General features: G+C 47.8%; 1 protein-coding gene across 3 annotated transcripts in view; it reads left to right on the top strand.

Annotated features, from left to right (window-relative positions):
- The window catches only part of LOC147102713 (uncharacterized), a 75,380-nt gene that overhangs the window by 7,139 nt on the left and 41,207 nt on the right, over positions 1 to 27,034 (top strand). For 2 of the 3 annotated variants that reach the window (XR_015073072.1, XR_015073071.1), the window contains exon 2: positions 13,807 to 13,886. Coding sequence is in view for 1 of the 3 variants with exons in the window: in XM_085963440.1 (XP_085819566.1) it covers positions 13,807 to 13,886 (80 nt within the window). In the remaining 2 variants the exon portion in view is untranslated. Of the gene's footprint in view, positions 1 to 10,185; positions 12,148 to 13,806; positions 13,887 to 27,034 lie in introns of those variants that run through there. The other variant, XM_085963440.1, reaches the window with a different exon arrangement.

The following is a 27,034-nucleotide window of genomic DNA, read 5'->3' as shown; positions in this document are numbered from 1 at the left end:
CCCTTTTTATTTTGCACAACCTGCATTTTTGTATGGATAATTTAGTAAATTGTACCTCATTGATGTGCTTGGATTTGCAACTTTTATATGTTATATAATAAATGCATAAATATATAAAAATTAATCATAGCACTTTAAAGAAAATGCACAACAAGTGTTTGCAAACAGTTATTTTAACACCCACCAAGGCAGAATATTTGAGAATAAGTTTGGGATTGGGTTACATTCAGCCATTTAAAAAAAAATATTATAAGAAAAATAAAATACATTAAACAAAAAAAACAGCAAAATTATCCTGTCAAGTTAAAAACAAAACCAAACCAAAAAATATTTATTCACCCACAAATTGACAGAGCTAGGTTTTTTTCTTCTTTCCGTTTGTATTGGATCACAAACCAATAGGTCAATTACAACTATATAATTAGAGCATAAACCTTGTTCGATCTTTCACCAGCTTTCAACTGATTTTAAAACTGGTGCATTTGACATGTGATTATTCATTAACTTTGACGTATACGATAGCCCTAAGAAATCAAAAAGTGTACAATTGCCAGAATTTTTGTATATAACAATTAAAGCATCAATCTGCTTCTTATAAACAACACATTTGTGACTTTTTCCCTGTATATCATTTGATTGGGCCCAGACACAATACTTATCCAATGCACAGCTTCACTTTGTGTCACAATAGACCATCGTAATTGTAGAACATTTCAAGGTCAGAGTATCTCAGCTAGTCACAATTATACGAAATTTAATATACAAATATTCATGATCCTTTTCAAAACTAGACAACGCAAAAGGAAGCCAATTTACCAACCTCAACCCACCCATTTCTGGTTTTAACAGAGGCGGGATGGGGCGGGCACTTAACCAGCTCCCAGGAGGCGGGTCTCACATTTAAATATTACAATGAGGCTGGCATGCCTCAGATTTAACCTCCACTTTAAATTTAACTAGCAGTCGGGTTTTGCAGGTCTCGTGAAACCTGCCAGCTAAAGTAAAGCTAGAACTGCTAGATCCATGAAGTAAGTGCCTTTACACCTACCTCCTGGATCCAGAGTCCCTACCTAACCCACCACCACCCCCCCCCCCCACCCCGTGATCGGAGACCGCCCCACAATGCCTCCGATCCCCCCCCGGTCCTCCGGCCCCTATGTGATGAGCTGCTCCTGGGCCCCAATCATGTGCTGCTCCTGGCTCCCCGATCGTCAGCTGCTCCCAGCCCTCCGATGATCATCCCCCGTCCCCCAACCCCCACCCTGCTGCTCCGGCCCTCCGATCAGCCGCTCCAGCCCCCGATTGGTCCCGACTGCCCCCTCCCCCCCCCCCCACAACTGCACTCCTCTGGCCCTCCGATCGGTCCTGACCCCCCCCACTCCTGGCTCCTCCAGCCCTCCCCGTGCTCCTTCTCCGCCCCCATTAAATTCAGCAGGGCCTGCGGAAAACCCGTTCTCCTGGGTTTCTCGACCACTTCCGAGCCCCTCCCACTCCCAACCCACCTCCCGATTCAAATAAGGCCCACTAAACGCGTCCCATCCCACCTTCCACACATGCTTCCCACAGACACAAACTTCTGGGTGAGGCAAAGAAAAGAAGCATTACGGCAATCTAGGAAAAAACTCGGGGGCGGGGGGGGTGCGGAAATTGGGTATCGCCCATATTGGGCCGCTAATATCGGCCGGGCGTAAAGTTTAGCCCCCGGCGCTAATTATCGCCAACGACCGTGGAATTTGTCTCCATCGCCCCTGGAGGTGATTTGAGCGCTAAATCAAGCGCTACACATCTCTCTTAGGGCGCTAACATCAGGGAGCGAGGCGCTACCTCAGAACGCTACCGAAGCTCAGGCGATGTCAGTTACCCTGGAACTCAGACAGACTGGCGTCGTCCAGTTCTTAAAGTGAAGGGGCCATCTTGCTGCACAGCCACACCCTGCTCATTGCAGCGTTTGACCTCGGCCTGCAAACACCTACTCAGCTGAAACCAGTGATGGATACACAGAGGCCCAGGGAGAGACCTCGGTGCTTTAGCAACCAGGCATTGTTGGCCCTGGTTGGTGCAGTTGAACGGCGACGGGCAGTGCTCGTTCCAGAGAGTGGCAGGAGGCCATTGCCCCGCGAGTTTAGAAGAGTCTGGAGGGAGGTAGCCCAGAATGTGTCAATTCGGAGCCTGGTGCAGAGGACACATGCACAGTGTCGTAAAAAGTTCAACGACCTCACTCGGGCGGTCAGGGTGAGTACCTGCTTTTCAATACCTTGTAGGAATGTCTAGTTCCTAGCAAGAGACTGAGGTCGACTCAGGCGATCAAACAAACGATGTTTAATGTAAAACTAACTGAGTTTAACAAACAAATGCACGAGAACTACGAATACAGGTCTAGTCAGTTCGGAGGCCCCACGAGGACTGCTTGGGCGGTCCCGTGGCTGGCGTCATGACGTCATCACATTTTTCCCGCCGGTGGGGGATCACGTGATGAACGGCGTGATGTCATCGCGTTTGCCCGCGCTCTTAAAGGGACCGCGCTCTGTACATGCAAACAGTATATACAAAGATACAGACTCAGGCTGTAGCTAACATATTGTTAAAGGGAATTATATACAGTTGATCGGAGTCCCTTAGTGGCTCCGCCACAACCGCTACATTCCACCATCTCAACTTCACTCTGTGCACAGACGGTGTAAATACCCAAATGCCCAACACTCATCCAACAACTATAGCCATCTCATAAAACTCACATGCACATCCCACACTTTGCAGACATTAACGGCTATTCAACTATGGTAGGCACATCTGCCAAACACATGGCTGCACACTCACTTACACGCTGTCCTTTTTCTTGCAGACCAAGCTTTCACATAACTGGCGAGAGACCCAGCGGATGGGAGGAGGACAGGCGGTGCTACACCCCCTCACTGAATTGGAGGAGAGAGTCCACAGACTCATTGCGAGCCAGGTTGTAGGCGCTGTGACCGTTGGAGAGGTCGACCCTCTTGGGAAGAGCAACGGTATGTTCATCAGCTTTCTCTCCTATCTCGTACCAAATCCCCCTCACAACACCAGCCAATCTAACTAACTGTCTCCAGTCCTTGCTCCCTTCCTGCCCTCGTGCTAAAGCCACTCTTGTACCTTCCTGCTTTCAGATAGTGAACCACCAGGTGAGCAGGCTGTCCCTCAACCTGCCAGTGGCAGCGACGCGCCAGAGGAGGAGGAAGAGGAAGTCGGAGCCTCACCGCCTGCGTCTCCCGAGGGTGACACTTCCGACATTGGGGCCACGTGTTCCCTGGAGGGGAGCAGAGGGTTTGCATCTGATGTGGGTGAAGCTCCAGGACCCAGCGGGCTGCAGCAGCGCATGGGGGAAGGGAAGCTCGGGGGCCATCTCCCTGGAGGGTGAGCACGCGCACGAGTTCTGCTGCGACCATGAATACGCAGGCGATGAGCATGCATACGGAGCTCATGGGTGCAATAGCAACAGTGCCCGACAGTATGGATGCACTGGCTAGGAGCGTGGAGGAGTCCACCACCAGCACAGCTGTCATCTGTGCGCAAACCCTTGAACCCATCCTTACCTCATTGCAGAAGATGGTTGAATTACAGGGAGACCGTGGGGAACCAGAGCCCATGCCATGTGTAGTGGTTGAGGTGACAGGATCTATTGAAGCACAGGCCGACGCAACGCAACGGCTTAGTGCTGCAAGCGAGTCATTGGCTGGTGCCATCCAGTCTCAGACTGCTCTCATGCAGTCTCAGATTGATGTCACGCAAGCACTGACTGCTGCCATCCTCGCTGGGTCACCCACAGTCCACTGGGGATCTCATGGTACCGCAGCAGGCCAGCAATATCTGCTCAAGCAGATTGCTCTGGATGCTGAGGGACTGCCCCAGGGGAGTGGCAGTGGGTCGATCGAGCAGGAAGGTGCTGTCCTCTCTCAGGATGACAGCATTCCTGCTCTCACCACTGCCACTCCGCCATTGCACTTGCTGCAGCCTATAACACAGCCAGCCCAGACTGCTACCGCCCATGCAGAGTTGGTGCAGTCTGCAGCCGGGCCCTCCAAGCCCAGAGCTGGTCGAGGGAGTCCTTCAAGGCCATCTCCAGTCTCTGGATCCAACATTCAGCAGCCTCCTGCCAGCCACATTATGGAGGAGCAGTAGGGTGGGTAGGGGGGAAGTACGCAGGGGATGGAGGTCACCTTCGAAAGCCTAAAAATAAAAATTATGTAATAAATGGGAATATTTGTGGGAAAGTTTGATGATTATCTCAATATATTTGTTTACTGTGTTGACGCTGATCTCGATGTGGTAAGAACGAGTTTTGTTAGTTTACGAATTGTTGTGTTTGTTTCTAATTGTTTGTCCTGAATAAATAAGACACAGTTTGTCATATAAATAAACATTTCTATTGGAACTTGACAACTTTGCTGATTTGACTCATTGGAGCGTTGCCCGGCAATAGGGGCTGCGGGATGCTTGCGATGATGTGCTTCTTCATCCCAGAAGCCATCTTCTCTGTCATTCATCAGAAGCAGTGTCTTATCAGGCGTTCACGGACGGCCCTTGCAGAGGCAACATTGTGCAACTCCCTCCCACGTTGGTGCTGCTGATCCTCCTCTTCATCCTCCTCTTCCGCCTCCTCTCTCTCTTCCTCCTCCTGAGGTGGTGCACCAATCCCTGGTGGCAATGGCTGTGACCTCATGATTGCAAGGTTGTGAAGCATGCAGCATACAACAATGAAAAGCAAGACTCGCTCGGGAGAGTACTGCAGGGCTCCTCCAGAGTGGTCAAGACACCAGAACCATTGTTTCAAGACGCCGATCGTCTGTTCAATGAGGTTCCTGATGGCATTATGGCTCTCATTGTAGGCGAGCTCAACAGGAGTGTTGGGGTTACGGAGCAGTGTCATCAGCCAGGTGCAGAGTGGATAACCCTTGTCCCCGAGGAGCCAGCCACGAGGTTGACGCAGTGGTTGGAAGAAGTCTTGGACACCAGTCTGGCGCAGGATGAAAGCATCGTGGCTGCTGCCAGGATAGCGGGCATTGATGGCGAGGATGCGCTGCCTGTGGTCGCACACCAACTGGACATTCAGAGAGTGGAAGCCCTCTTGGTTTCGGAACACCTCTGCATTTTCATGCGGTGCCCGCAATGCCGCATACGCGTAGTCAATGGCGTCCTGAACCATGGGGAAGCCCGCTATCCTAGCGAAGCCACATGCGCGTTTATGCTTTGTCCTGGGTCATAGTGAAAGAGATGTACTGCCTTCTCCTTTTGTGCAGAGCATTTGTGACCTCCCGGATGCAGCAATGGACAGCGAACTGGGAGATATTTGCTATGTCCCCAGTTGAAGCCTGGAAGGAGCCGCTGGCATAGAAATTCAGAGCCACCGTCACCTTCACTGCCACCGACAGAGACGTCCTGGTCCTGAGCTGAGGCTGGAGCTCTGGCTGCAGGAGGTGCCAGAGCACAGTGATCACCTCCTTGCTGAAGCGCAGCCTTCGGAAACACTGCTCCTCAGACAAATGAATGTAGGAGAATTGCTCCCGGAATACCCTGGGAGGGTAAGGTCTCCTCCCTCTGGCCACGTTTGTCACTCTCTCTCTGCGCCTCTGCTGCCTCCGAAGGTGGAGCTGGAGGACGACGCCCCGAGTTAGTGCAGCCCCCATTTAAAATCTTCTAAATGTGGCAAATATGAAGCTCAGATAAATAGCAACCTGAAAAGTGGTGTGCAGGACCAAAACTCCTCTGGACAGCGTTAAATCTCTCCAGACGTGACTCTCCCTCTCAACCTGTGTATGCCAAAAATTTTGCTGACAAGAAAAAGCAGGAAGCGCACACCTTTAAATAGCGCTCCCCCAGCCCCTTCCCAACTTCAAAACTTCCCCCTCTGTCGTTCCTAGCGGCAGGCGCTAAGGCAGGGGGCGAGAATCAATTTCCAGTCCGGGTCGCTACCGGGGCGTTGCACGTTTGCATGACGTCACGATCCGCGGGCGCAGGAGATCATGGCGGTAGTGTTTAGCGCCACCGCAAAACGACAGGTCAATTTCGCGAGCGCCGCTAAAATCGCCGCGCTCGGGCGCTAAGTTGCTAGCGCCCCCCCCCCGGAGGCGCTAACGGGAGGTGCTAACCAACCGAATTTTTCCCCCTGGGAATTTTCTTGCCGACCCCTCCTCCCTAGCAATCAAACAAGCTCCAGGAGATCATGGTGACTTTGAACTGCCTACCGTTTTAACTCCAGGTGCCTTCCACCTGCAGGACCTTATCAGGCTCTCTTCTGAACTCTTACAGCAAATCTGCACGTACTGGTAACTTATTCCAGAAGTCAACGATTCTCTGCATAAAGAAGAAATTCCTAGCATCAAACCCAACTCTATGCTTTTGTAACTTGTACTGATGCCTGTTAAATCCGTGAATCTTGATGTATGGTGTCCTTCAATAAATAGACAGAGACTGCAGAGGAACAATCAACAGGTGTTTACTGGATGAGGGTTACTCTAAAACCAACAGTACAGATCCCTACTCAGGGTTTATATACAGGTGTGGTCACTGCCAGTACTACAGTATACAGGTGCTGTAAAAAGTAGTTCTCCAGTAGTTCTCCCCTTAAAGGTACATACACTACAATTCCTCCCCTTTTAGATTAACAGTACCATAACATTCATTTAACAATTAACACTTTTAACATGCAACATTAACTGAAAATAGTCCATTTATAAATTCAGTCTTGGGGCGGCTTCCTGATCCTTTCTGGATAGCGCCTTTCCTGAGTGTCTTGCTCTTGGTGCGGAGGCGATTCTGGCCCCCTGTCGTCGGTTGATTCATCAGCTTCCGATGCTACTGTATGTCGGGTTCATCACCAGGTACGCGAGACATGGGGTTGACTCGTTCCTGTGACTCTAGGATCTGGTCGACATGGCGTCTCACAATGTTCTCCCCAACATCCACTGCGTACATTAGTGGCCCCTGCCGTGTGCATATCGTTCCTGGTTGCCATTTCTCTGTTCGGTAGTCGCGGGCCAAGACTGGTTGCCCTACATTGAAGCTCCTTGTCGGCTTCTCATTGATGTGCTGGAATTGCTTATTCTCAACATCTCTTCGTACATTTGGTCTGAGCAAATCCAGACGAGATCTCAACCTTCGGTTAAAGAACATCATGGCCGGGGTCTGGTTGGTGACTGCATGTGTTGCATTTCTGTAGGCTAACAGGAAATTGTCCACCTTATGCTGCAGTGGAATGTCATCATCGCACATGGCCGTTACTGCCTTTTTAAAGGTTTGTACGAACCTCTCAGCCAATCCATTTGTGGCTGGATGATACGGGGCGGATGTGTAATGCCTTACCCCATTCCTTTTCATAAATTTCTGAAACTCTTCGGACACAAACTGTGGTCCGTTATCAGAGCAAATCTGCTCTGGCAAGCCGTTCCTGGCAAATATGGTCCGTAGGACTGCAATCGTTTTCTCCGTGGTGGTGGAGGACATTTTGATCACCTCAGGCGATTTTGAGTGCGCATCCACGGCTATTAAGAACATTGGGTCCATGAATGGACCAGCAAAATCAATATGCACCCGTTGCCATGGAGAGGAGGGCCACTCCCATGGGTGTAGAGGGGCATGTGGTGGTGCATTTTGGACCTTCTGGCATCCTGAGCAGCTCTTTGTCAGGTCCTCGATTTGCTGATCGATCCCCGGCCACCACACATAAGCCCTAGCAAGGCTTTTCATTTTCACCCCTCCCAGATGGCCTTCGTGAAGCTCATTGAGCACTCTCTCCCTTAACTTGGGTGGAATTACCACTCGGGATCCACACATCAAGGTCCCCTGGCATACTGACAGCTGTTCTCTTCTGGATGAGAATGCTGGCAACAGTGAGTCACCATGTGTTGGCCATCCCTTCACCGTCAAGTCATATACCCGAGACAGTGTCGGGTCATTTCGGGTCTCCTTCTCTATATCCGCGTTAGTTACTGGCAAGTGTTCAATTATAGTCGAATAAAATATTTCGACAGGGTCCACTGCTGGTGCTTCCTCTGCAGTAGGCAGTGGCAGGCGTGATAGCCCATCAGCGTTTCCATGCTGTTTCGTGCCCTTATACTCTATTTCATATTGGTTCGCCCCTAGAAAAAGGGACCATCTTTGTAGCCGTTGCGCAGTCATCACCGGAACGCCCTTCTTTGGATTAAAGATGGAGACAAGTGGTTGGTGGTCAGTCAGCAAGGTGAACTTCTGCCCGTGCAGATAGTGGTTGAACTTTTTCACTCCCCACACTAGGCCGAGGGCCTCCCTGTCAATCTGGACGTAGTTACGCTCGGCTGAGGTTAGTGACCGAGACGCAAAGGCTACTGGCCTCTCTGAGCCGTCCGGGAATTTGTGCGACAGCACCGCTTCAATACCATAGGGTGATGCATCACACGCCAACCGAATTGGTAGTGCTGGGTTGAAATGAGCCAACACCTCTTTTGATGTGATCAATTCTTTGCACTTCTGGAAAGCTCGTTTACATTCGTCATTCCACTTCCATGGTACCCCCGTTTGCAGTAGGGTGTTCAGTGGGTGTAGTACTGTAGACAAATTCGGCAAGAACTTATGGTAGTAGTTCACCAGCCCGAGGAACGACCTCAGTTGTGACACATTTTCCGGTGCTGGAGCCTTGACTACTGCCTCAATCTTTTCAGGGGACTTATGAAACCCCTCTTCATCAATAACGTGGCCACAATACGAGATCTGCTTCTGGAAAAACTCGCATTTGTGGCGATTAGCTCGGAGCCCATATTCCTTCAATCTAGTGAGCACCTGCTCCAGGTTGGCGAGGTGATCACTGTCATTTTCGCCCATGACCAGGATGTCGTCCAAATAACACTGGGTCCCTGGAATCCCTTGCAGGACTTGATCCATTGCCCTTTGCCAAATAGCCGGAGCTGATGCTACCCCGAACACCAGCCGGTTGTATTGGTGGAGACCTTTATGAGTGTTGATCGTGAGGTACTGTTTCGAGGCTTCTTCTACCTCCATTTGCAGGTACGCCTGGGCCAGATCAATCTTAGTGAAGCGTTTTCCTCCAGATAGCGAGGCGAAAATATCTTCAACCCGCGGAAGCGGATATTGTACCGTGTGAAGGACTGGGTTCACTGTCACCTTAAAGTCCCTACAGATGCGAACCTCCTTTGGTTCCCCAGGCGTATTACTCAACGACCTCTTCATTACAGGAACGATGGGTGTAGCCCACTCGCTCCAGTCCACTTTGGACAGTACTCCAGAACATTCCAAACCTTCCAGCTCTGCTTCGACGGCTGGGCGGATCGCATAAGGCACCGGTCTGGCCTTAAAAAACTTTGGGCTTGCATTGTCCTCTATTTTGATCGTCGCTGTTATGCCTTTTAGTGTTCTGAGTCCCTCCTGGAACACTTCTTGTGCGTCAGTTAGCATTTTTGACAGTCGTCCAGGTGTGACGTCGTCATCCTTTTTGGCATCTACAATCAGTGCTTGTATGGCATGCCAATCTAGCTGTATCTTCCGGATCCATACACGTCCTAGTAGTGGTGGTCCTCCATCTGGCAATACATATAGGTCCATTTTTGGTGTTTCCTTGCCGTTATATATAACGTTCACCCTTATTTTTCCTTTGGGGTAGACTTTTTGCCCCGTGTACGTCTTCAAGACAATCTCTGTATCTCTCAAGGGTATATGTGAGAATAGCCGCTTGTAGTCCCTTCTGTTTATGACTGTTAGGGCTGATCCTGTGTCCAATTCCATTTTCAATTGGACTCCGTCTATCTTGAGCGTGACCCAGATAGTTTGGTGATCCTCCGTTTTGATCACATTATGTAGTTCCAGACAACCTAGCTCCTTGCTTCCAGAGTCTGTATCACTTTTCTGTTCGTCTGCACTACTCTCCGTCACCTTATGTACCTTCTTGTACTTCTCCTGTGGGGATTTCTTGCTGCTGGTTTTCTTTTCCGACCTGCAGACTCTTGCTATGTGTCCTACTTTTCACACTGTCTGCACACTTGGTCCTTGAACCAGCAATCCTTATGGTTGTGTGTTGTTCTGCCGCAGCGATAGCACTTCACTGTTCCGTATGACATTTCATTTGTGCCATATTCTTGCGGTCTCCGTTGTATCTCTGCCGCGCCCCGTGCTGCTGCTTCGTGTGATACTGCCATGCTGAAAGCCTTGTCCAGCGTAAGATCCTTTTCTGATAGAAGCCGTTTCTGGGTTCCTTCACTTTGAAGCCCACACACAAACTTGTCCCTTAAAGTATCTGCTAGCCCCGTTCCAAACTGGCAGTGTTTCGATAGCTTGCGCAGTTCCATTAAAAACTCAGCATTACTTTCATCTTTATGCTGGTTCCTTTTGTGAAACTTAAATCTTTCCGCTATCAGCAGCGGTGTGGGGTCTAAGTGGTCCTGTAGGATTGACACTATGTTTTCAAAATCCTTTTCCACTGGCTTCTCTGGGGTTACTAGGTTTCGCAGTAAGCCATACGTTTTTGCACCCATGGAATTCAACAATACCAGTGCTTTCCTGTCATCTGGCACTTCATTCACCTTGCAGTACACTTCTATGCGTTCGACATATGTCGCCCAATCTTCGACTTCATTGTCGAACGCTGTGACACTGCCACTCTTCGGCATCCCTGGGTGTGGTTAGACTGGCTAAAAATGGCGTCTCCCGCGCTCTCCCTTCTTCTCCGCTGTGGCTCAAAATGGCGTCTCCCCGCTCTCCCTTCTTCTCCGCTGCGGCTCAAAATGGCGTCTCCCGCGCTTTCCTTTCTTCCCGTGCTCTCCCTTCTTCTCCGCTGCGGCTCAAATGGCGTCTCCCGCGCTTCCTTTCTTCCCCGCGGACGCTGCTCAGCCCTTGAACCCCGGCTGCGCTCTGCGTGTTTTCCTGCGCGCCTCTCTCGTTGACGCCGCTCGGTCCTGAACAGCGGCTGCGCCCTGTGCGCTCTACCCTCTCTCTGCTCCCGTCGACGCTGCTCGGCCTTTTCCTGTGCCGTCGGTCGGCTCTAGCCGCCGCTATGCGGGAAGGATCTGCGCCGTACCTGTTGCCAGCCCATCTCGCTGGAGTCTCCGCTAGATGGTCAATGCCCGTGCCTCTGGAATCGGCCTTCTTCTGCAGAGTTGCAGGTAGGTTCGAATTGACTCGTCGCCAATGTTAAATCCGTGAATCTTGATGTATGGTGTCCTTCAATAAATAGACAGAGACTGCAGAGGAACAATCAACAGGTGTTTACTGGATGAGGGTTACTCTAAAACCAACAGTACAGATCCCTACTCAGGGTTTATATACAGGTGTGGTCACTGCCGGTACTACAGTATACAGGAGCTGTAAAAAGTAGTTTTCCCCTTAAAGGTACATACACTACAATGCCCCCTATAAGTTTTGTTTTTTTAAGAGGTTTCCCATTGGAGTTTTAGTGCCATCTTCATCATCATGTGCTACCTCTCACTATTGAAGTGGCAAGTCTTAGAGCATGTTACAGCAATAAGATTGTCATGGGTAGGGCATGTATGCTTTTTGGCTGGAATTCGGTATTGTTAGAAGATGATGGGATGGGCTACTGCTGAAAAAAGAGCACCGGGAAGTGCACAACTGAGATGTTGGGGTTGTGCGCACTAAGAAATCTTCTGTGCAACAATAGCACTTTGGGTAATGGTGTTGTCTTTCAGAAGTTGGGACGGGGGTCTCTGGGAGTGTATCAATATTTGCAAAGGGGTCCCTCATAAAGAATTACTAATTTAATACTTGTTACTTAATAGCCCTTTTTCAAAATTCAAACTTAATAAAAATGAATTATTGTTCAGGATGATCACATAACTCTAATATGGTGAAACCAAATGTAGTAATGCATTAAAAATGTTTCATAATCAGTGTTTATTACAAATTAATGCAATATTGTGTACTGTTTAAACAAAGTAATGGTGTAATTGATCGGTTGAGATGATCTCAATAAATCATGAGAGTTAAGTTCAAGCCTTCTGAAGCTCAAGGTTAGATTACATTGCAATAATAAACATTAGCATTCTTTTATTTCCTTCTGTTGCTTTTGAATCTCCTTCTCTAAACAATGAATAGTTTATGACAATGCAGGGGGACCTGGATTAGAGGAACTTCTGAGAATGAACATATGAAAGACCTAAACAAACATCAGTAGAGGTACAGTCGTCTTAGTCTGCTTGAATTGTGTATATTGCACCCAGAAATTGCACCAAATGATTTCCCCGCATTGTAACCTGTACCCGCTGGACTTAGTGTTTTGTTTTTGCACACAGTTCTATTTTTCTCTTCCAAAGGCATTGACTGCATCGTTTCAAAGCCCACCACCACTCAAGGGCAACTAGAGATGGGTAGTAAATGCTGGCCTTGCCAGTGACGCCCACATCCCAAAAAATGATTAAAAAAAAAAAAATACGGTTCCACAGACAGAAGATGCCCTCCATTGCTACATCCAAATGACCACGCTTCATGCATGAACCTGCACAGCAGGTCAGCAGGTTATTTGCCTATGTATGTGTGGGAGGTATTCAAAGTTAAACAAGATTCTCTCCTTGCTCAATGTCCACACATGCACATTTTCAAAATCACCAGATAGTGAACAGGAGCTAACTATTTAACATTTCCCTCCCAAGCCCAAGTACACTGAGGCCTCATGTTGTACACTGCCTTGGCTGAGATCAGCTATGGTCCAGAGGTGGAACATGGGACCTTCCTGATCTGAAGGAGTCAGTTCAACACTAGGCAGTAAATTCAGTAACCACACCATTGTGCCTGTATAACTGTTTGATAATGACACTCATTTTTCAAGCACTGACCTACAATGGTCAAACACTTCAGTAACTGAATAGGTTCCTCATTGCTAAAACTTATGATATAAACAAACACTGGGCATCCATCACATAACTGGTAGAAGGGTAGCTCAAGCTTGTATTTTAGTGAGATACTAGGTTACTCACTTTGTTGTGTATTTATTACATCAAAATTATGAAAACATTAACCCAGCAAACTGTCAGTCTGGAGCATAATACTGCTGGCTCATATCCAGGGGAAGGAATTTAATCTTCTAAATTCTGGGAACAAAACCAATTTTTTTGCTACAGTACAGCATATTTATAACTAGTATATAGAGCATAATATATATTTAATATCTTGTAATTACTATCTTCCAATGTGTACTTTGGTTTATGCGCAAGTGGGGAAGATTAAAATTTACACAGGGGAGTGATTTTTCTGTGACAGATTTTCAGGTTTAAAACATTTAGGAACATTTCATTAATCATGGTGATTAAATGTAGGTCTTTTTGAAAGATCAGCAATTCCTCAGGAAGCAATGCTGCCTTTTGATACTCGTCGTACCTGTATGAAAGTGGTGCTGAGGAGAAAAACACTGATGGCCTTGGAATGAGAGACAGCATAATGTGTGATAAAGTTAAGCAGGACCTCTGAAAATATATCAGCACTCTTAGGGACATAGGTGAAGGATATACTACAGAAGGGAAGAAGCACTTTTTAGGAAAAGAAGCAAAGTGCAGCCTCAAGAGGTCAACCTTTTGGGTAGTGAGATGTCAACCACCGAGAAACAAATCTATTGGAGGTATAGGCAAGGAGGTGCTACCTGGCTGGGAAGGGCAATAGAGTACAGGGATAAGTCTGAAAGTAATTTTTGAAGTAACTAGTGCTCAATCTGATTAATTCAATGTTTCTGTAGTTATTTATTAAACAATTTATGCAGAGAAATGTAACTGCATTAAGATTGAGTGTTGAATGTTATTGGAATTCTTTCCCCTTCTAATGTTCTCCTTTCTTCTGCATGCCTAGATGAAGGAGGGGACACTTCAGGCAGGGTTTCTACTCCTATTGCTGACTCCGGTTGAAAAGTGTATGTGTTTGAGTCTCAGGTGAGGACAGGATTGAGCTCAGTTGTGATGCCCCTCATGATTGAATAGCGCTCCAACACCCATGCCCAGGCACATACATGAAGCATACTCACTTGAGCTAGATGTGGAAGGGCTGCTGCTGCTGTGTAGCTGTACATTAATAACATTCACTGCCTTCAGGAGAGGAGATATAAAAATGAGAAAATTAATTAAAAAAACTTGAATACATACTCAGAAAATATAAAATATTGTTTTAAATGTATTAGAAGTGTTCATGAAAATCCTAAACCTGAAATCCCTTCTGCTGTCATTAGGACTAAATTAAATTGCAGCTTTAAATTTGGTCTCTCTCTCTCTATTTACACCATTGGCCTAAATATAGTTTAGGGACCAAGAAGATCAGTGGTTCTGTTCCATTACCATGATACTGTGTGTAAGTGAGGTAAGGATTTTCTTTGGTATAATTTTGATCATCACGATGTGTACGTAGACAAATAATCATTTGCAAATAATGATTTCATGAAGAGAGTGCTCCTTTAAGAAAATGACAGGAACAGCCTTGGTAACATCAGTGAACACACAACTGCGCAATGGTCCCTGCTGTGTGACCCTAGTGGGGAACACTCTCTGCCCCATGAGATCAGATGACAATAGTATTCAATTGCTTTCTAGCATTACTGACAGGAGGCTTCATTCTGCTGAAGTCAATTTAGCCGCCAGTTGTAAAAATGATTTTCTCTCACACATTTGGCTTTCAGCCATTCACATTTATAACTTGAATTGAAGGGTATAATAAACCCCTAGGTGGTCAGGCCACAGATAATCCTAATGATCAGAACATCTAAGCATTCATATTTTTAGGCTGATTAATTACTTTGCGCACAGGAGCAGCAACATTTGAGTGGGACCTAATTAGGAAACTCCAGACATATTTGCAAATGAGTGACAAACTTTCAAAGTCTATTTTGTTGTCACAATCTGTCAGCATTTTTAATTATAAATGACTGAAGCTGTATCTGTTCACCTGAGGAATGAATGCAAGATTGATGGCTGAAGAAGATAAAATCTGTTGGTTTTAAGTCTGTGATAGAAACAAATTATGAACACATGATCCGGCAAAATACACAAACACGAGTGAAGAAAACAACTCCTGTTGGGAAGTATCCTTGCCAAACTTGTCTTACATTTTCATTTACTTTGAAACTGTGATTTTAAGGGAACAATAGGAAGTGTTAAAATGGAAGAGGTTCTGGTGTTTAGTTAAATAAGCTCTAGATAATTTAAATAAAAAATTTATGCACCAACATAATTTGCAATTTAAATCAGGGAAAACCTACTGTTTCCTTCCATTTTCTCGCTGGCACAGCTAACCCACAGCAAGCTGGATTAGATCCATCTACCTGTCTTTGTTCCCACCCAGACATTTCAGCCATTATTAATGGAACTTCATTTCTGGCTGCTTTAAGTGAATGTTGGTGATATATGGTGCAATTACAAGGTGTGCTGCACATATTTTTTCACATATTGCAAAAGTGGTACAATACAGAAAAAGCAAAGAGCACCCTGTTTCTTTCACATTCTCATTGGCTTTAATGTGTTGAAAGGGACAGAATCCCAAGGTGGACAGATAGGGAGAAATGTTAACATTTTAACATCCAGGCGAGAAGCCTGGGTTTCCCCAAACACTGGAGTTTAACTCCACAGTGTGCATCTTACGTCATTGAGAAGTTCCCCGCCCGGAAGTAAGCCTGATTGACAGGCGTGGTTTCCAGTTGGGCAGGGAACGCTGGAGAAGAGGCCAAAAGACCAGGTAGTTCTGATACACAATCCAGGCCTTGGGAAGCACTCCTTGCGGGGGAGAGTCCGATCCCTTACCCCGGGGGTCCGATTCCTGACCCAGGCGGGGTGGGGGCGCGGTGGTTGGAGGGTCGGTCCGATTTCTGACCCCAGGGGTGGTCCGATCCGGGGTGCAGGGGGGTTGTCTGGTGGTGGGGGAACTTGGGGGACCAGGAGGAAGCACTCTTGCTCCTCCTAGCCCACAAGGAGTGCTTCCCGAGGCCCGGGAAACCTGCCTGGCCAGTGTTAAACCTGCAAAGTAGGTTAAATCCAAGGCTTCCAGCCTCATTAACGTATTTGAAATGCCAACCCGCCTCTTGGGAACGGATTGGCTGCCCTCCCCCTGTCCCACCTGAATAAAAGCCAGAAGTTCACAGGTTGGAGTCGACTTCCCGACACTCTTCCATTTTTTGCTGAACTAACCTCCCACCCACACCAATCCCACCCGCTCCCGCATGTTAAAACTCGCCCCCCCCCCCATATTGTCAGTGCAAAGATTAATTGGGTAACTACAGTGTGTTGTTCATCAACAGTGATGCTATCACTTATGTCTGCACCTAGAAGGACAGACACTAGCAACCACTGACTGCTCCGTGACACACCACCATGTTTTGGCAATGTCACAAAGATGGAAATACAATAAATTTCTTTCCCCCCCCACCTCTCTCCCATGAGACAGATCCACTTTTGCTTCATTCCCAATACCATTATCAACTCAATTGAGAATAGCATTTTGCTCAACAATTCTAAAACAATGTACATGTATGATCAGTGGTGACAATGAGTATAATGAGGAATAAATAATTGGAGCAACTCAGTGTTCTCATCCAACATAGGCCATTCAGTCCATTGAGCCTGCTTGTCATTTTGTTAATCCCAATTTCCCATCCTTTCTCCATATTCCTTACTATCCTTACTCCCCAAATATTCCTTTTATCTCAACTTGCTGCCTCCTATGACCATTATCTGGCCATTTGTCACATTGCTGTTCTCAGAACCTTGCTGTGCACAAATTGGTTGCTATGTTTCCCTACATTGCAACAGTGACTACACTTCAAAAGGTAATTAATTGGCTGTGAAGTGCTTTGGGACGTCCTGAGGTGATGAAAGGCATTATACGAGTGCAAGTTCTATATTTAGGTAGTATTGGATGAAAGAAGGAATGCTAGAGTGACCAACTGCCAGCAGAGCCTGATTGCCTGCACCTGCCATGATCCCAACCACATCTGCAGCTCCCGGCACACCTACCTGGCAGTGACTATGGCATCACAGGCTATGGGTCAGCAGAAACTCAGATAAAAAGTTAGGCCATTTGCTGCAGGGAGACCTGCAACCAACATGAACCTGAAGGCTGGCACAACCAGTAACAGAAACAGTCAGCTACAAACTCAAATCTCTTTCTTGGTATGCTGACATGCTGATCTTTAGGTTTTGTGCCCTGGAGTGGCAAACAGGCCACTCTCCTCGCAACTATATATAACCTGCTTTCCATTTCCTGCATTTTTCCAGTTCTGACGAAAGGTCATCGACCTGAAACGTTAACTCTGTTTCTCTCTCCATGGATGCTGCCCTGGCCTGTTGAGTTTTTCCAGCATTTTCTGTTGTTACTCCTCGCAACTATCTCCACTTCATCAGCCATCAAACAAGGGATTGGGCATTGGGCGCCTCTGGCACTTGATTGCAGACTCCATTTTGTGTTTCCACATTAATTTTCCTTTCACTTTTTTGCCTGTCTCTTCTTTCCACTCTCCCCCTTCAGAATTGGCAAAGCATGCTAATGAGTTGGAATGCCTTTGGAGCCTTTCCAAAGGCTCTTAATATAGCCAAGTTTGTTGATGATACAAAGTTAGGTGGGTAGGTTTCATGCAGTATGATTTTTGCCATTCCCATTTGCAACATTTTATCTTTCCTGCCTCTTACAAAAGTACAGGATGTTCTTTCTACTCCTTCCTCCCCTCCTAACCCCCCCTCCCTGTCTCTGCACCTGCTTAATATCTGTTACATCTCCAGCTTTTTCCAGTTCTGATGAAGGGTCCCAGACCTGAAATGTTAACTCTGTTTCTCTCTCCACGGATGCTGCCTGGCCTGCTGAGTATTTCCAGCATTTTCTGTTGTTATTTGTGAAATTATCCACTTTGGTAGGAAGAATGGAAAAGCAGAATATTTTTTAGAAGGTGAGAGACTAGTAAATGTTGGTATTCAGGGGGATTTGGGTGTCCTTGTACACAAATCACAGAAAGTTAACCTGCAGGTACAGCAAGCAATTAGGAAGGCAAATGGTATGTTAGCCTTTATTGTAAGGGAGTTGGAGTATAAAAGCTAGGAAGTCTTTGCAATTCTATAGGGCTTTGGTGAGACCACACCTGGAATACTGTGTACAGTTTTGGTCTCCTTCCCTAAGGAAGGATATACTTGCCTTGGAGGGGATGCAGCGAAGGTTCACTAGATTGATTCCTGGGATGAGAGGGCTGTATTATGAGGAGAGATTGAATAGAATGGACCATTATTCCCTGGAGTTTAGAAGAATGAGAGGTAAACTCATTAAAATGTATAAAATTCTTAGAGTGCTTGATAGGGTAGATGCTGAGAGGCTGTTTCCCCTAGCCGGAGAGTCTAGAACTAGGGGTCATAGTCTCAGGATAAGGGATGACCATTCAGGACTGAGATGAGGAGAAACCTCTTCACTCAGAGGGTTGTGACTCTTTGGAATTCTCTACCTCAGAGGGCTGTGGATGCTCAGTCGATGATTTTATTCAAGACAGATTGATAGATTTTTGGGCACTAAGGGAATCAAGCGATATGCGGATAGTGCAGGAAAGTGGAGTTGATGTAGAAGCTCAGCCATGATCTTACTGAATGGCGGAGCAGGCTCGATGGACAGTATGGCCTACTCCTGCTCCAATTTTTTATGTTAAGAACCTGCCCTCCCCCATTCATTAAGTGTCTGCATCCTCTTAAATTCCACTTGAAGCATCATTTTTCGACCCCCCGCCATTTAGGCCTTGGGCTCTAAATAATTTATGCTAATGAGCTGACCATGGAAAATTGTGCACAATCAGTTCACTACACTTTTAGCCAGCTTTGCAGGACAAATTGCATTTTCCAATATATAGGCAAGAAGCCCTTTTGCAAGTATATTTCTTGTACCATCCATCAAGTAGGTATTTAAGTTTTCATTTTGAGCCATTTGAAGGATTTTGTTATCTTTGTACTCATATAGTGAGCTCCAATCTTTACCCTAGCTTCTATTTTTGTTACTGTCTGGAATTCTGGTTGAAGAACAAAGAATCATGAGGATGATACAGTGTGCATTTAAAAAAAGTTGTAAAACTTTGAACAGTTTTATCACCAATGCCATTCATTTTTAAAACTGATTAGCTTCTGCCATGCCTTCCAGTAGATTGAAATAATATGTAATTGAGGTAACTATGGGGCACTACAGCTTTAACAACCACATGGTCCAGACAGAGGCCTAGAAATTCAGTATAGCCACTTTTGGGGCGGTAAAGTCGGGCTGGAAAGTGGAGGCCACTTCGCCGAAATTCAGTAGCTTTGGCCAAGGAGTTTGGGTGAGCGCTGAAACTGGCGTTGCACTCCTATCTTTAGGCGCTAAGCCGGCGGTGCGGACTGATAACGCCGAGGCCGGGCGCAGCGCAGGTGCGGTCATGTTTTGATTGACAGCAGACACCCTGACGCCGGCCAGCTCTTAAAGGGGGAAGGGTCGACTTTGTCTGCAGCCACGCCCTGGATAGTGGAGCCCTGCAGCTAGGCCTGAACACTGCTGGTGGACCCAAATAGCGCCTGAAGCCATGCAGAAGGCCCGTGAACGAGCGCAGCGCTTCTCAGAGCATGCTTTGAGGGTGCTGCTTAGGGGGTTGGAAAAGAACAGAGAGATCTTGTGCCCAGACAGTGGCAAGAAGGCTCCCAGGAGGCAGTACAGGAGAGCCTGGAGGGAAATCGCCCTGAGGGTGTCAGCCAACAGCGATGTCCCCAGGACTGCTGACCAATGCCGCAAGAAGTTCAACGACCTCAGTCGGTTGGTCAGGGTGAGTACCCTTTCCAGTGTCCTCCTCATCCTTGCATGTGCACCTCACATTATGGGCAAAGGGACCTCAAAGGCCTAATGGCCAGCCCTCCTCCCGCAGCTATGGCACTGGCATGATCATCAATAGCACTCTCTGCACTTAACACACTGGCCAAGCTATTCGACCATGGGAGGCAGTGCACACAACAACAGGGCACCACACTGTACTTAGAGGCCGTCCTTTCTCTTGCAGGCCAAGCTGGCGCGGAATTTGAAGAGCCAGACTGTCACCGGGGGAGGCGGTCCCCAGTTCCAGCAGCTCAGTCAGCTGGAGGAGAGCGTGGCGCGACTCGTGCGTGGCCGGGTGACTGGCCCCGTTGCTATTGGAGATGCCGACCCTGTGCTGGGACCCAATGGTAAGGACATGACCGTTTGGACCTCTCTGGTTCCCCTTGCGCTTCAGATCTACATCCTTTGCCACTGTCCCACCAATGCGCATAATGGCACTACTCATGCCTCCCTTGCTGACGCCCTGTCCTCACTCTAAAGCTACTCTTGTGCCTTCCTGCTTTCAGCTGGTGAGGAGGAGGTCCCTGAAGCTGAGAGTGCCAGTCCCTCGGAAGAGGAGGATGACGAGGACCAAGAGGAAGGCGGCACATCGGGGGAACCCTCATCCGCGCCAGGGGATGGCAATGGAGGGGACACGTCTTGCCTGGAGGAGAGCCAGGGGGAAGTGTTGCAGGGGAGTGTAGCTCCTGGGCCCAGTGGCGTCCAGGCACGCGGGAAGGGTCGGGCAGCACGGCTGCCTTCTCCCCAGAGGGGGGAAGTGTTGCAGGGGAGGGCAGTTGCTGGGCCCAGTGGCGTCCAGGCACGCGGGAAGGGTCAGGCAGCTCGGCGGCCTTCTCCCCAGAGGGAGAGTCCGCCCTCCAGTCCGGAGACGGTCCTCGCCCAGGAGGTGCGCCTCCTTGATGAAATGTCCGCGGCCTCGGAGCGGCGCCACAACGAGTTCATGGGGGTTGTGGGACAGTTGCCTCAGGCCACTGAGTCCCTGGCTCATAGTGTGGCCAATTTCGGGGACTCACAGGCCAGGGGTGTCGAGCAACTCGCGGCAGCACAGGCCAGGGGTGTCGAGCAACTCGCGGCAGCACAGGCCAGGGGTGTCGACCAACTCGTGGCAGCACAGGACGCAAGTCGCGAGTTCATGAGTGGTGCCGTCCAGACACTGGCTGATCTGATGCGGGCACAGACCAGGGCAGTTCGCGCACTCACTTCTGCCACACTCGCTGTGTCACGGAAGCATCGCCAGGGCACCCGCCGCCCTGCTGCAGCACAGCGGTCTGGCCTTCACCAGATTGCTGCGCTTGCTGCAGTGCCAGGCCGGCCGAGTGCCAGTGTCTCTGGCGACCAGCGAGCGCCTGGCATCAGCCAGCTTGCCCCCATTGCTGCCACTGCCACTCCCCCAGCCAAGGTGCGACGAGCTGCTGGCCAGCCACAGCTGCAGCAGTCAGCAGCCGGCCCCTCCAGGGCTGGACCTCGTCTAGGCCGACCCCCAAGGGCATCTGCCGTCACGCATTGTGCCCCTCAGGAGCCTTCCCCCAGCCTTGCAACACCCACAGGGCCCAGGTTGAGGCGGAGCAACAGGTCGGGCAGGGGCCGGAGAAGCCTGCACAAGGACTCGCCCTCTCGGCACACCAAGTAGAGTGTGTTGCCAACTGTTTTTTTTATATGGGGGTGTTTGTGTTCTGGAGGGGGGGGGCTTATTTTGGTAAGGCCGAAGATGAAGGCAAATGTTTTTTTATATGGGGGTGTTTGTGTTCTGGAGCGGGGGGGCTTATTTTGGTAAGGCCGAGGATGAAGGCCAATTGGAAGGACAATTTTTGTTATTCCTCCCCAGGTTGTGGGAGTAAGATATGTTTTTGACTGTTTTTTGGGGGTCTTGTCTGTTTTTCTGTTTCATGTGGGAAGGGCCCTGAGTTTGTTAAATAAAGCTTTTTATTTATTCAGCTTGTCCAGGTGTCATGTTTCAAGTGGTTGTTGCGTTAACCGGCTGAGGGCTTGCGGAGCGGCTGCATTCAGGTGCGTTCGTTGCCACAAGCCATTCCCTGACAGGGGGCCTAGAAGTGTCGTTCAATAAGCCGCCGGCGGACGGCCCTTGGACCTTGTGGGTCCCTCCTGGGCTGGTACTCCTCCTCCTCCTCCTCCTCCTCATGGTCCTCCTGCTCGTCCTCCTGAGGTGGTGGTCCAACGCGAGGTGGCAGTGCCTGAGTCCTGCGGATAGCCAGGTTGTGCAGCATGCAGCAAACGACGATGAACTGGGAGACTCTATCCGGCGAATACTGTAGAGATCCGCCGGAACGATCCAGGCAGCAGAACCGTTGCTTGAGGACGCCAATCGTTTGCTCTATGATGTTCCTTGTGGCTTGATGGCTTTCGTTGTATGCCTCCTCCGCAGGGGTCCTGGGCGCACGGAGCGGGGTCATGAGCCATGTACACAAAGGGTAGCCCTTGTCCCCAATAAGCCATCCCCTTGGTGGAGGCTGTGCCTGGAACATGTCAGCCACAGTAGTCTGGCGCAGGATAAATGCATCGTGGCTGCTTCCTGGAAAGCGGGCATTGACAGCTAGGATGCCCTGCCTGTGGTCACACACCAGCTGTACATTGAGGGAATGGTAGCCCTTCCGGTTGCGGTAATCCTCGGCATTGTCGATAGGTGCCCGCATAGCCACATGCGTGCAGTCAATGGCGCCCTGCACCATGGGGAAGTCGGCGATCCTGGCAAATCCGACTGCACGCTACCCCTGCCTCTCTAGGGTCATGGGGAAGGAGATGAATTGGTGTCTCCTTGCGAAAAGGGCATCGGTGACCTGCCGGATGCAGCGATGCACGGCGAACTGGGAGATGTTCGCTATGTCCCCAGCAGCGGCTTGGAAGGAGCCGCTTGCATAAAAGTTCAGAGCCACCGTGACCTTCACTTCCACCGACAGAGACGTCCTGCACATCAGCTGTGGACGCAGATCTCTGTGAAGCAGCTGGCAGATCTCTGCAACCACCTCCCTTCTGAAGCGCAGCCTCTTAACACAATGCGCGGCAGTCATGGTGAGATAGGACACCTGCTGCCGGTATTCCCTGAGTGGGTAAGACCTACGTTGCCGACGCCTGATGGCCCCTCTGCGTCTAGGCATGGCTGGCCCTCTCACACAGCGTCTGCGAGCCCTTCGCACATAATGCTGGAACTGAGGGTTGGAACCCCATGCAGCCCCCATAATAAACTTGCAAACAGTGAAATCACAATGAGTCTAATTTCCAAGCTCTGGCCAGAAGCCAAAAATACCTCTCCTATGTTGTCCCAAATCAGTAAGGTCTGTTCCTTGGTCTCTGTCCAGAAATCCAAAGCACTAAAGTCATGGCAGCAAAATGGCTGGCCTTTATAGTTCAGTCTAAGTGCCCTTTAATTAGCGCTCCCCGAGGCCCGCAGGGCCTCTGCTGCATTCCAGTTCACAGTTCTTAACAGCGCCACGCCCACATTGGGCGGGCGCCACTGAATTTCCGGTTTGGGGCGCACAAACAGCGTTGCACGACGAAATGACGTCATAAGCTGCGCGCGCAGCTGAGCGGGCGCAAACACTTTGCGCCGGCGCTAAATGTCAACTGAAGTTGGGCGTAGGCGCAGTTCGGACTGCGCCCGGGCGCTAAGTGCCTAGCGCTGGAAATCTACCCCTCTTAAGGCGTTAACGGCTGGCGAACGCTACTGAATTTCTAGGCCAGAAGCTTTAAAAGAAACACTAACTATCCATTAATCTGATGTAAGACCTGTCAAAACAAATAATCAAAATAGCCAAGTGTTTTAAAGGGACAATAATGCCAAAAATGTCAGGCTTGCAAGACTGAGATTCCTGACAGTCAGTTTCCAGGATGGGAACATGGGATACAGAGTTGTGATGCTGATTTCAGAAGAATTTAAATAACTCAAAGATTACCCTCTTCAAATTCAGCAATAAGAGCAATTAATGAACCTTAGATACCGCTGTCGCTATCAGTTATAGTTTAGGTTGTTCTAAAGCATACCAATAATTGTTCTGTTCTTCACCCATCCCAGGATGATGATGCCCCTTCAACACGCAACACTCCTGTGCGAAGTGTAAACAGTTGTTGCCGTTTGGTGGCTTTGGGTGAAGTGAACTTCCTGTCATTCGGAACCACAAGTATTGATAAAAGAATACCAAAATAGGACAGGCAGACGGGGGCTGCTTTTAGTCTAAAAAAAAATCCGTTTAGTTTAGAATTACAACAGTGCCCTCAGGCATCACTATTAAATGACAACCACTCTTTAACAGTACTGTAACTTGTTCAGTTACAAAAAAAAACTTTTTGAGACTTGGCAATCAGCCAGACCTTACAGGGAACAATATTTGTACCATGGCACAATAATTCATCATTTTCCAATACTTCATGTTCTTGCTGATCCAATACAGCCTTGAACACATTTACAGTTCACTCAGGCAATTAATATAGCTTTGCTTGGCTGGAAGCAGTGGAAAGTAATGTGAGGCATCAAACCTCAATTGAATTACTTGTTTGAGCGGTAGAAGAATTTGTTTTCTCCCTGCTTTATCACGCCATCATTTAACATTATTTTACATTTGCTGTCAGTCATAAACCACTCCGGGGTTTATGTGATTTCTTCCAAAAATATAATAATAATAGCATTATTAAAAGCACTGATATTGTCCAAGGACATTGTTTCAGTCCAGAAGTTTTGTTTGTAAATTTATATGCTTATCAAACTGAGGAACAGCAGTTCTGGTAAATGGAATATTTTTCTTTTGATGAAGAGTGCCAACAACAAGGACTTTTGTTCCCCATTTTCTACTTGCTACCTCCGAGCATAATAAATATAATATAAAGGCTGTTCTGATATAAATCATCCAATATTGATGTAAGCACACTAACAGTACTGTATTCAAATCCCTTTTGATACTTGTTTGTCTGTCGTACTGGTTTCATGTAACTATAAGCATGGTAAGATTGGAGACTGGTATTCACTACCTGGCAACATTTGCATCCCTCCACAGTCTCTTTAAATTAAGTCATTATACTGCTGCTTAGGGCAGTATGCCATGCCGTAAAATTTGTTGACTGGACATGTGCAAAGTTGGAGAATGCCTGAAGCAAACTCCAATGAAATAAAAATGAAGATAAAGGGGTAGAACTCGCTCCACATAGCGCCCATTTTCCGAGGAAAAAATGGGATCAAGAAGGACAATTTTGGTGGGCTACACCCTGGGCCCCAAGGACTCCTGAAATATGTCTGATGCTGCATTGGCCTCATACGATTGTCAAGTATCCAGGGCTGTCGCATTTAGCAGGCAATAAGACCACTGAATTTGTTAATGAGGGGCCTAACACGTGTTTAAGGACGTAGCAGTGAAATTGGTCGATGCTCAGCTTTTTGGTTCTACATGCAGCCTCAAAGTAAGTACATTTTTAAAAACTTACCTTTATGTGGAGCCGGGTTGGTGGGGGGAGAGCAAGAGTGCTTATCCCGGCTCCAAAACATTCCTGAAGGCTGCTGCTAGCTCATGATCACCCCACTCCCATTCTCTTGCCCCCCACTTCCCTGGTCCCATATGATGGCCGCTGCTGGGGAGGCAGCCGGCCCAACTTCGTACTCGTGGAACCAGCAAGCTGCCTCTGGATGCCGGATTGGCATCCGCAACTCACCAGTAATATGCTGATGAGGCCCAAGACCCAATTTTGGGTGAACCTCAGGCCTCCGACTTCTGGCATACGTTCCCAGTGCACCGCCTATTTCAGGCCTGAAAACGGGCCAAAATGAATTTCCAGCCCAAAAAGTCTTGCATTAAAATAGCACCTTATCACATCTGTAATAGACATGTCAAAGCAGGATATTTAATGACTTTCAATTGTACTGACTGTCGATATGTAGGCAAATGTGGCAGACATTTTTGTGTACAGCAAGATTCCACAAACACAATGAGATGAATCAGCAGTTAATCATTTTTGGTGGTAGTTGAGCAAGGAATTTTGTTCATCACACCAGTAGAAGTTCCTACTCTTCCAACAGTGCTACAGGAACATTTGTACCCACCTGAACCGTTGGAACAGGCAGACATTCATCTGAAGGGTGGCATCTTCAACAATGCAGCACTCCCTCAGTATTATGCTGGAGTGTCAGTATAGATGAAATGCTCAACTCCTGGAGAGATGCTTGAACCCACAGCCCTAAGACAGGCAGTGAATACCAGTCTCCAAACTTCCCATTTTTATAGCTATTTGAAACCAGTATAAAGATTATTCATGGCAAAATAACAAAAGAGATTTGAACCGCTTAAACTGGGCTGAGACCAGTGTCCTAGTGAATCGAATAACTAGGGCAGTAGAGAGGGCTTTAAACTAATGGAAGAGGGGGTGGGAGGATTCAGGAAGGAGTAAATTTAAAAGCAATAAGAGAAATGTCAAGGCTCTGGAGCAGAGTAGAGTTTTGGGTAAAAATAAGCAGAGTGGGTCAGGAAGGGACAGAGAGAGTAACAAAGGTAATAGGGCATCAGTGACTAAGGTGACAGCAGGGAAAAAGAGAAAAAAATCAAAGCTAAAGGCACTATATCTGAATGCTCGAAGCATTCGCAACAAAATAGATGAATTAATAGTGCAGATTGAAATTAATAGGTTTGATCTAATAGCCATTACGGAGACGTGGTTGCAAAGTGGCCAAGGTTGGGAACTAAATACTCCAGGATACTTTTAGAAGAGATAGGCAAAATGGAAAAGGAGGAGGGGTAGCCCTGATAATAAAGGATGGGATAAAGACAATAGAAAGAAAGGATCTAAGCTCCGAAAATGAAGAAGTAGAATCAGTTTAGGTGGAACTAAGAAACAGCAAGGGGCAGAAAACATTAGTGGGAATTGTTTATAGACCCCCAAACATTAGTTGTAATGTAGGGCAGAGTATAAATCAGGAAATTAGAGGTGCATGTAACAAGGGTAATACAGTAATCAAGGGGGACTTTAATCTACATGTAGACTGAGCAAACCAAATTTGCAGTAAGAGTGTGGAGAACAAATTCATGGAATTTATACAAGATAGTTTTCTATATCAGTATGTTGAGGAACCAACTAGGGAACAGGCTATTTTAGATCTAGTATTATGCAATGAGAAAGGGTTAATTAATAACCCTGTAGTAAAGGAGCCTTTAGGAAAGAGTGACCATAATATGATAGCATTTTATATAGAGTTTGAAAGTGATTTAGCGAAATCCGAAACTAGAGTCTTAAATCTAAACAAAGCAAA

Source organism: Somniosus microcephalus, chromosome 21 (genome assembly GCF_052327205.1).
Source record: "Somniosus microcephalus isolate GS21.2 chromosome 21, FLI_Smic_1.0, whole genome shotgun sequence".
NCBI classification, from domain to species: Eukaryota; Metazoa; Chordata; class Chondrichthyes; order Squaliformes; family Somniosidae; genus Somniosus; species Somniosus microcephalus.
The sequence above is the reverse complement of the archived record's forward strand: the minus strand, read 5'-3'. Positions and strand labels throughout refer to the sequence as shown.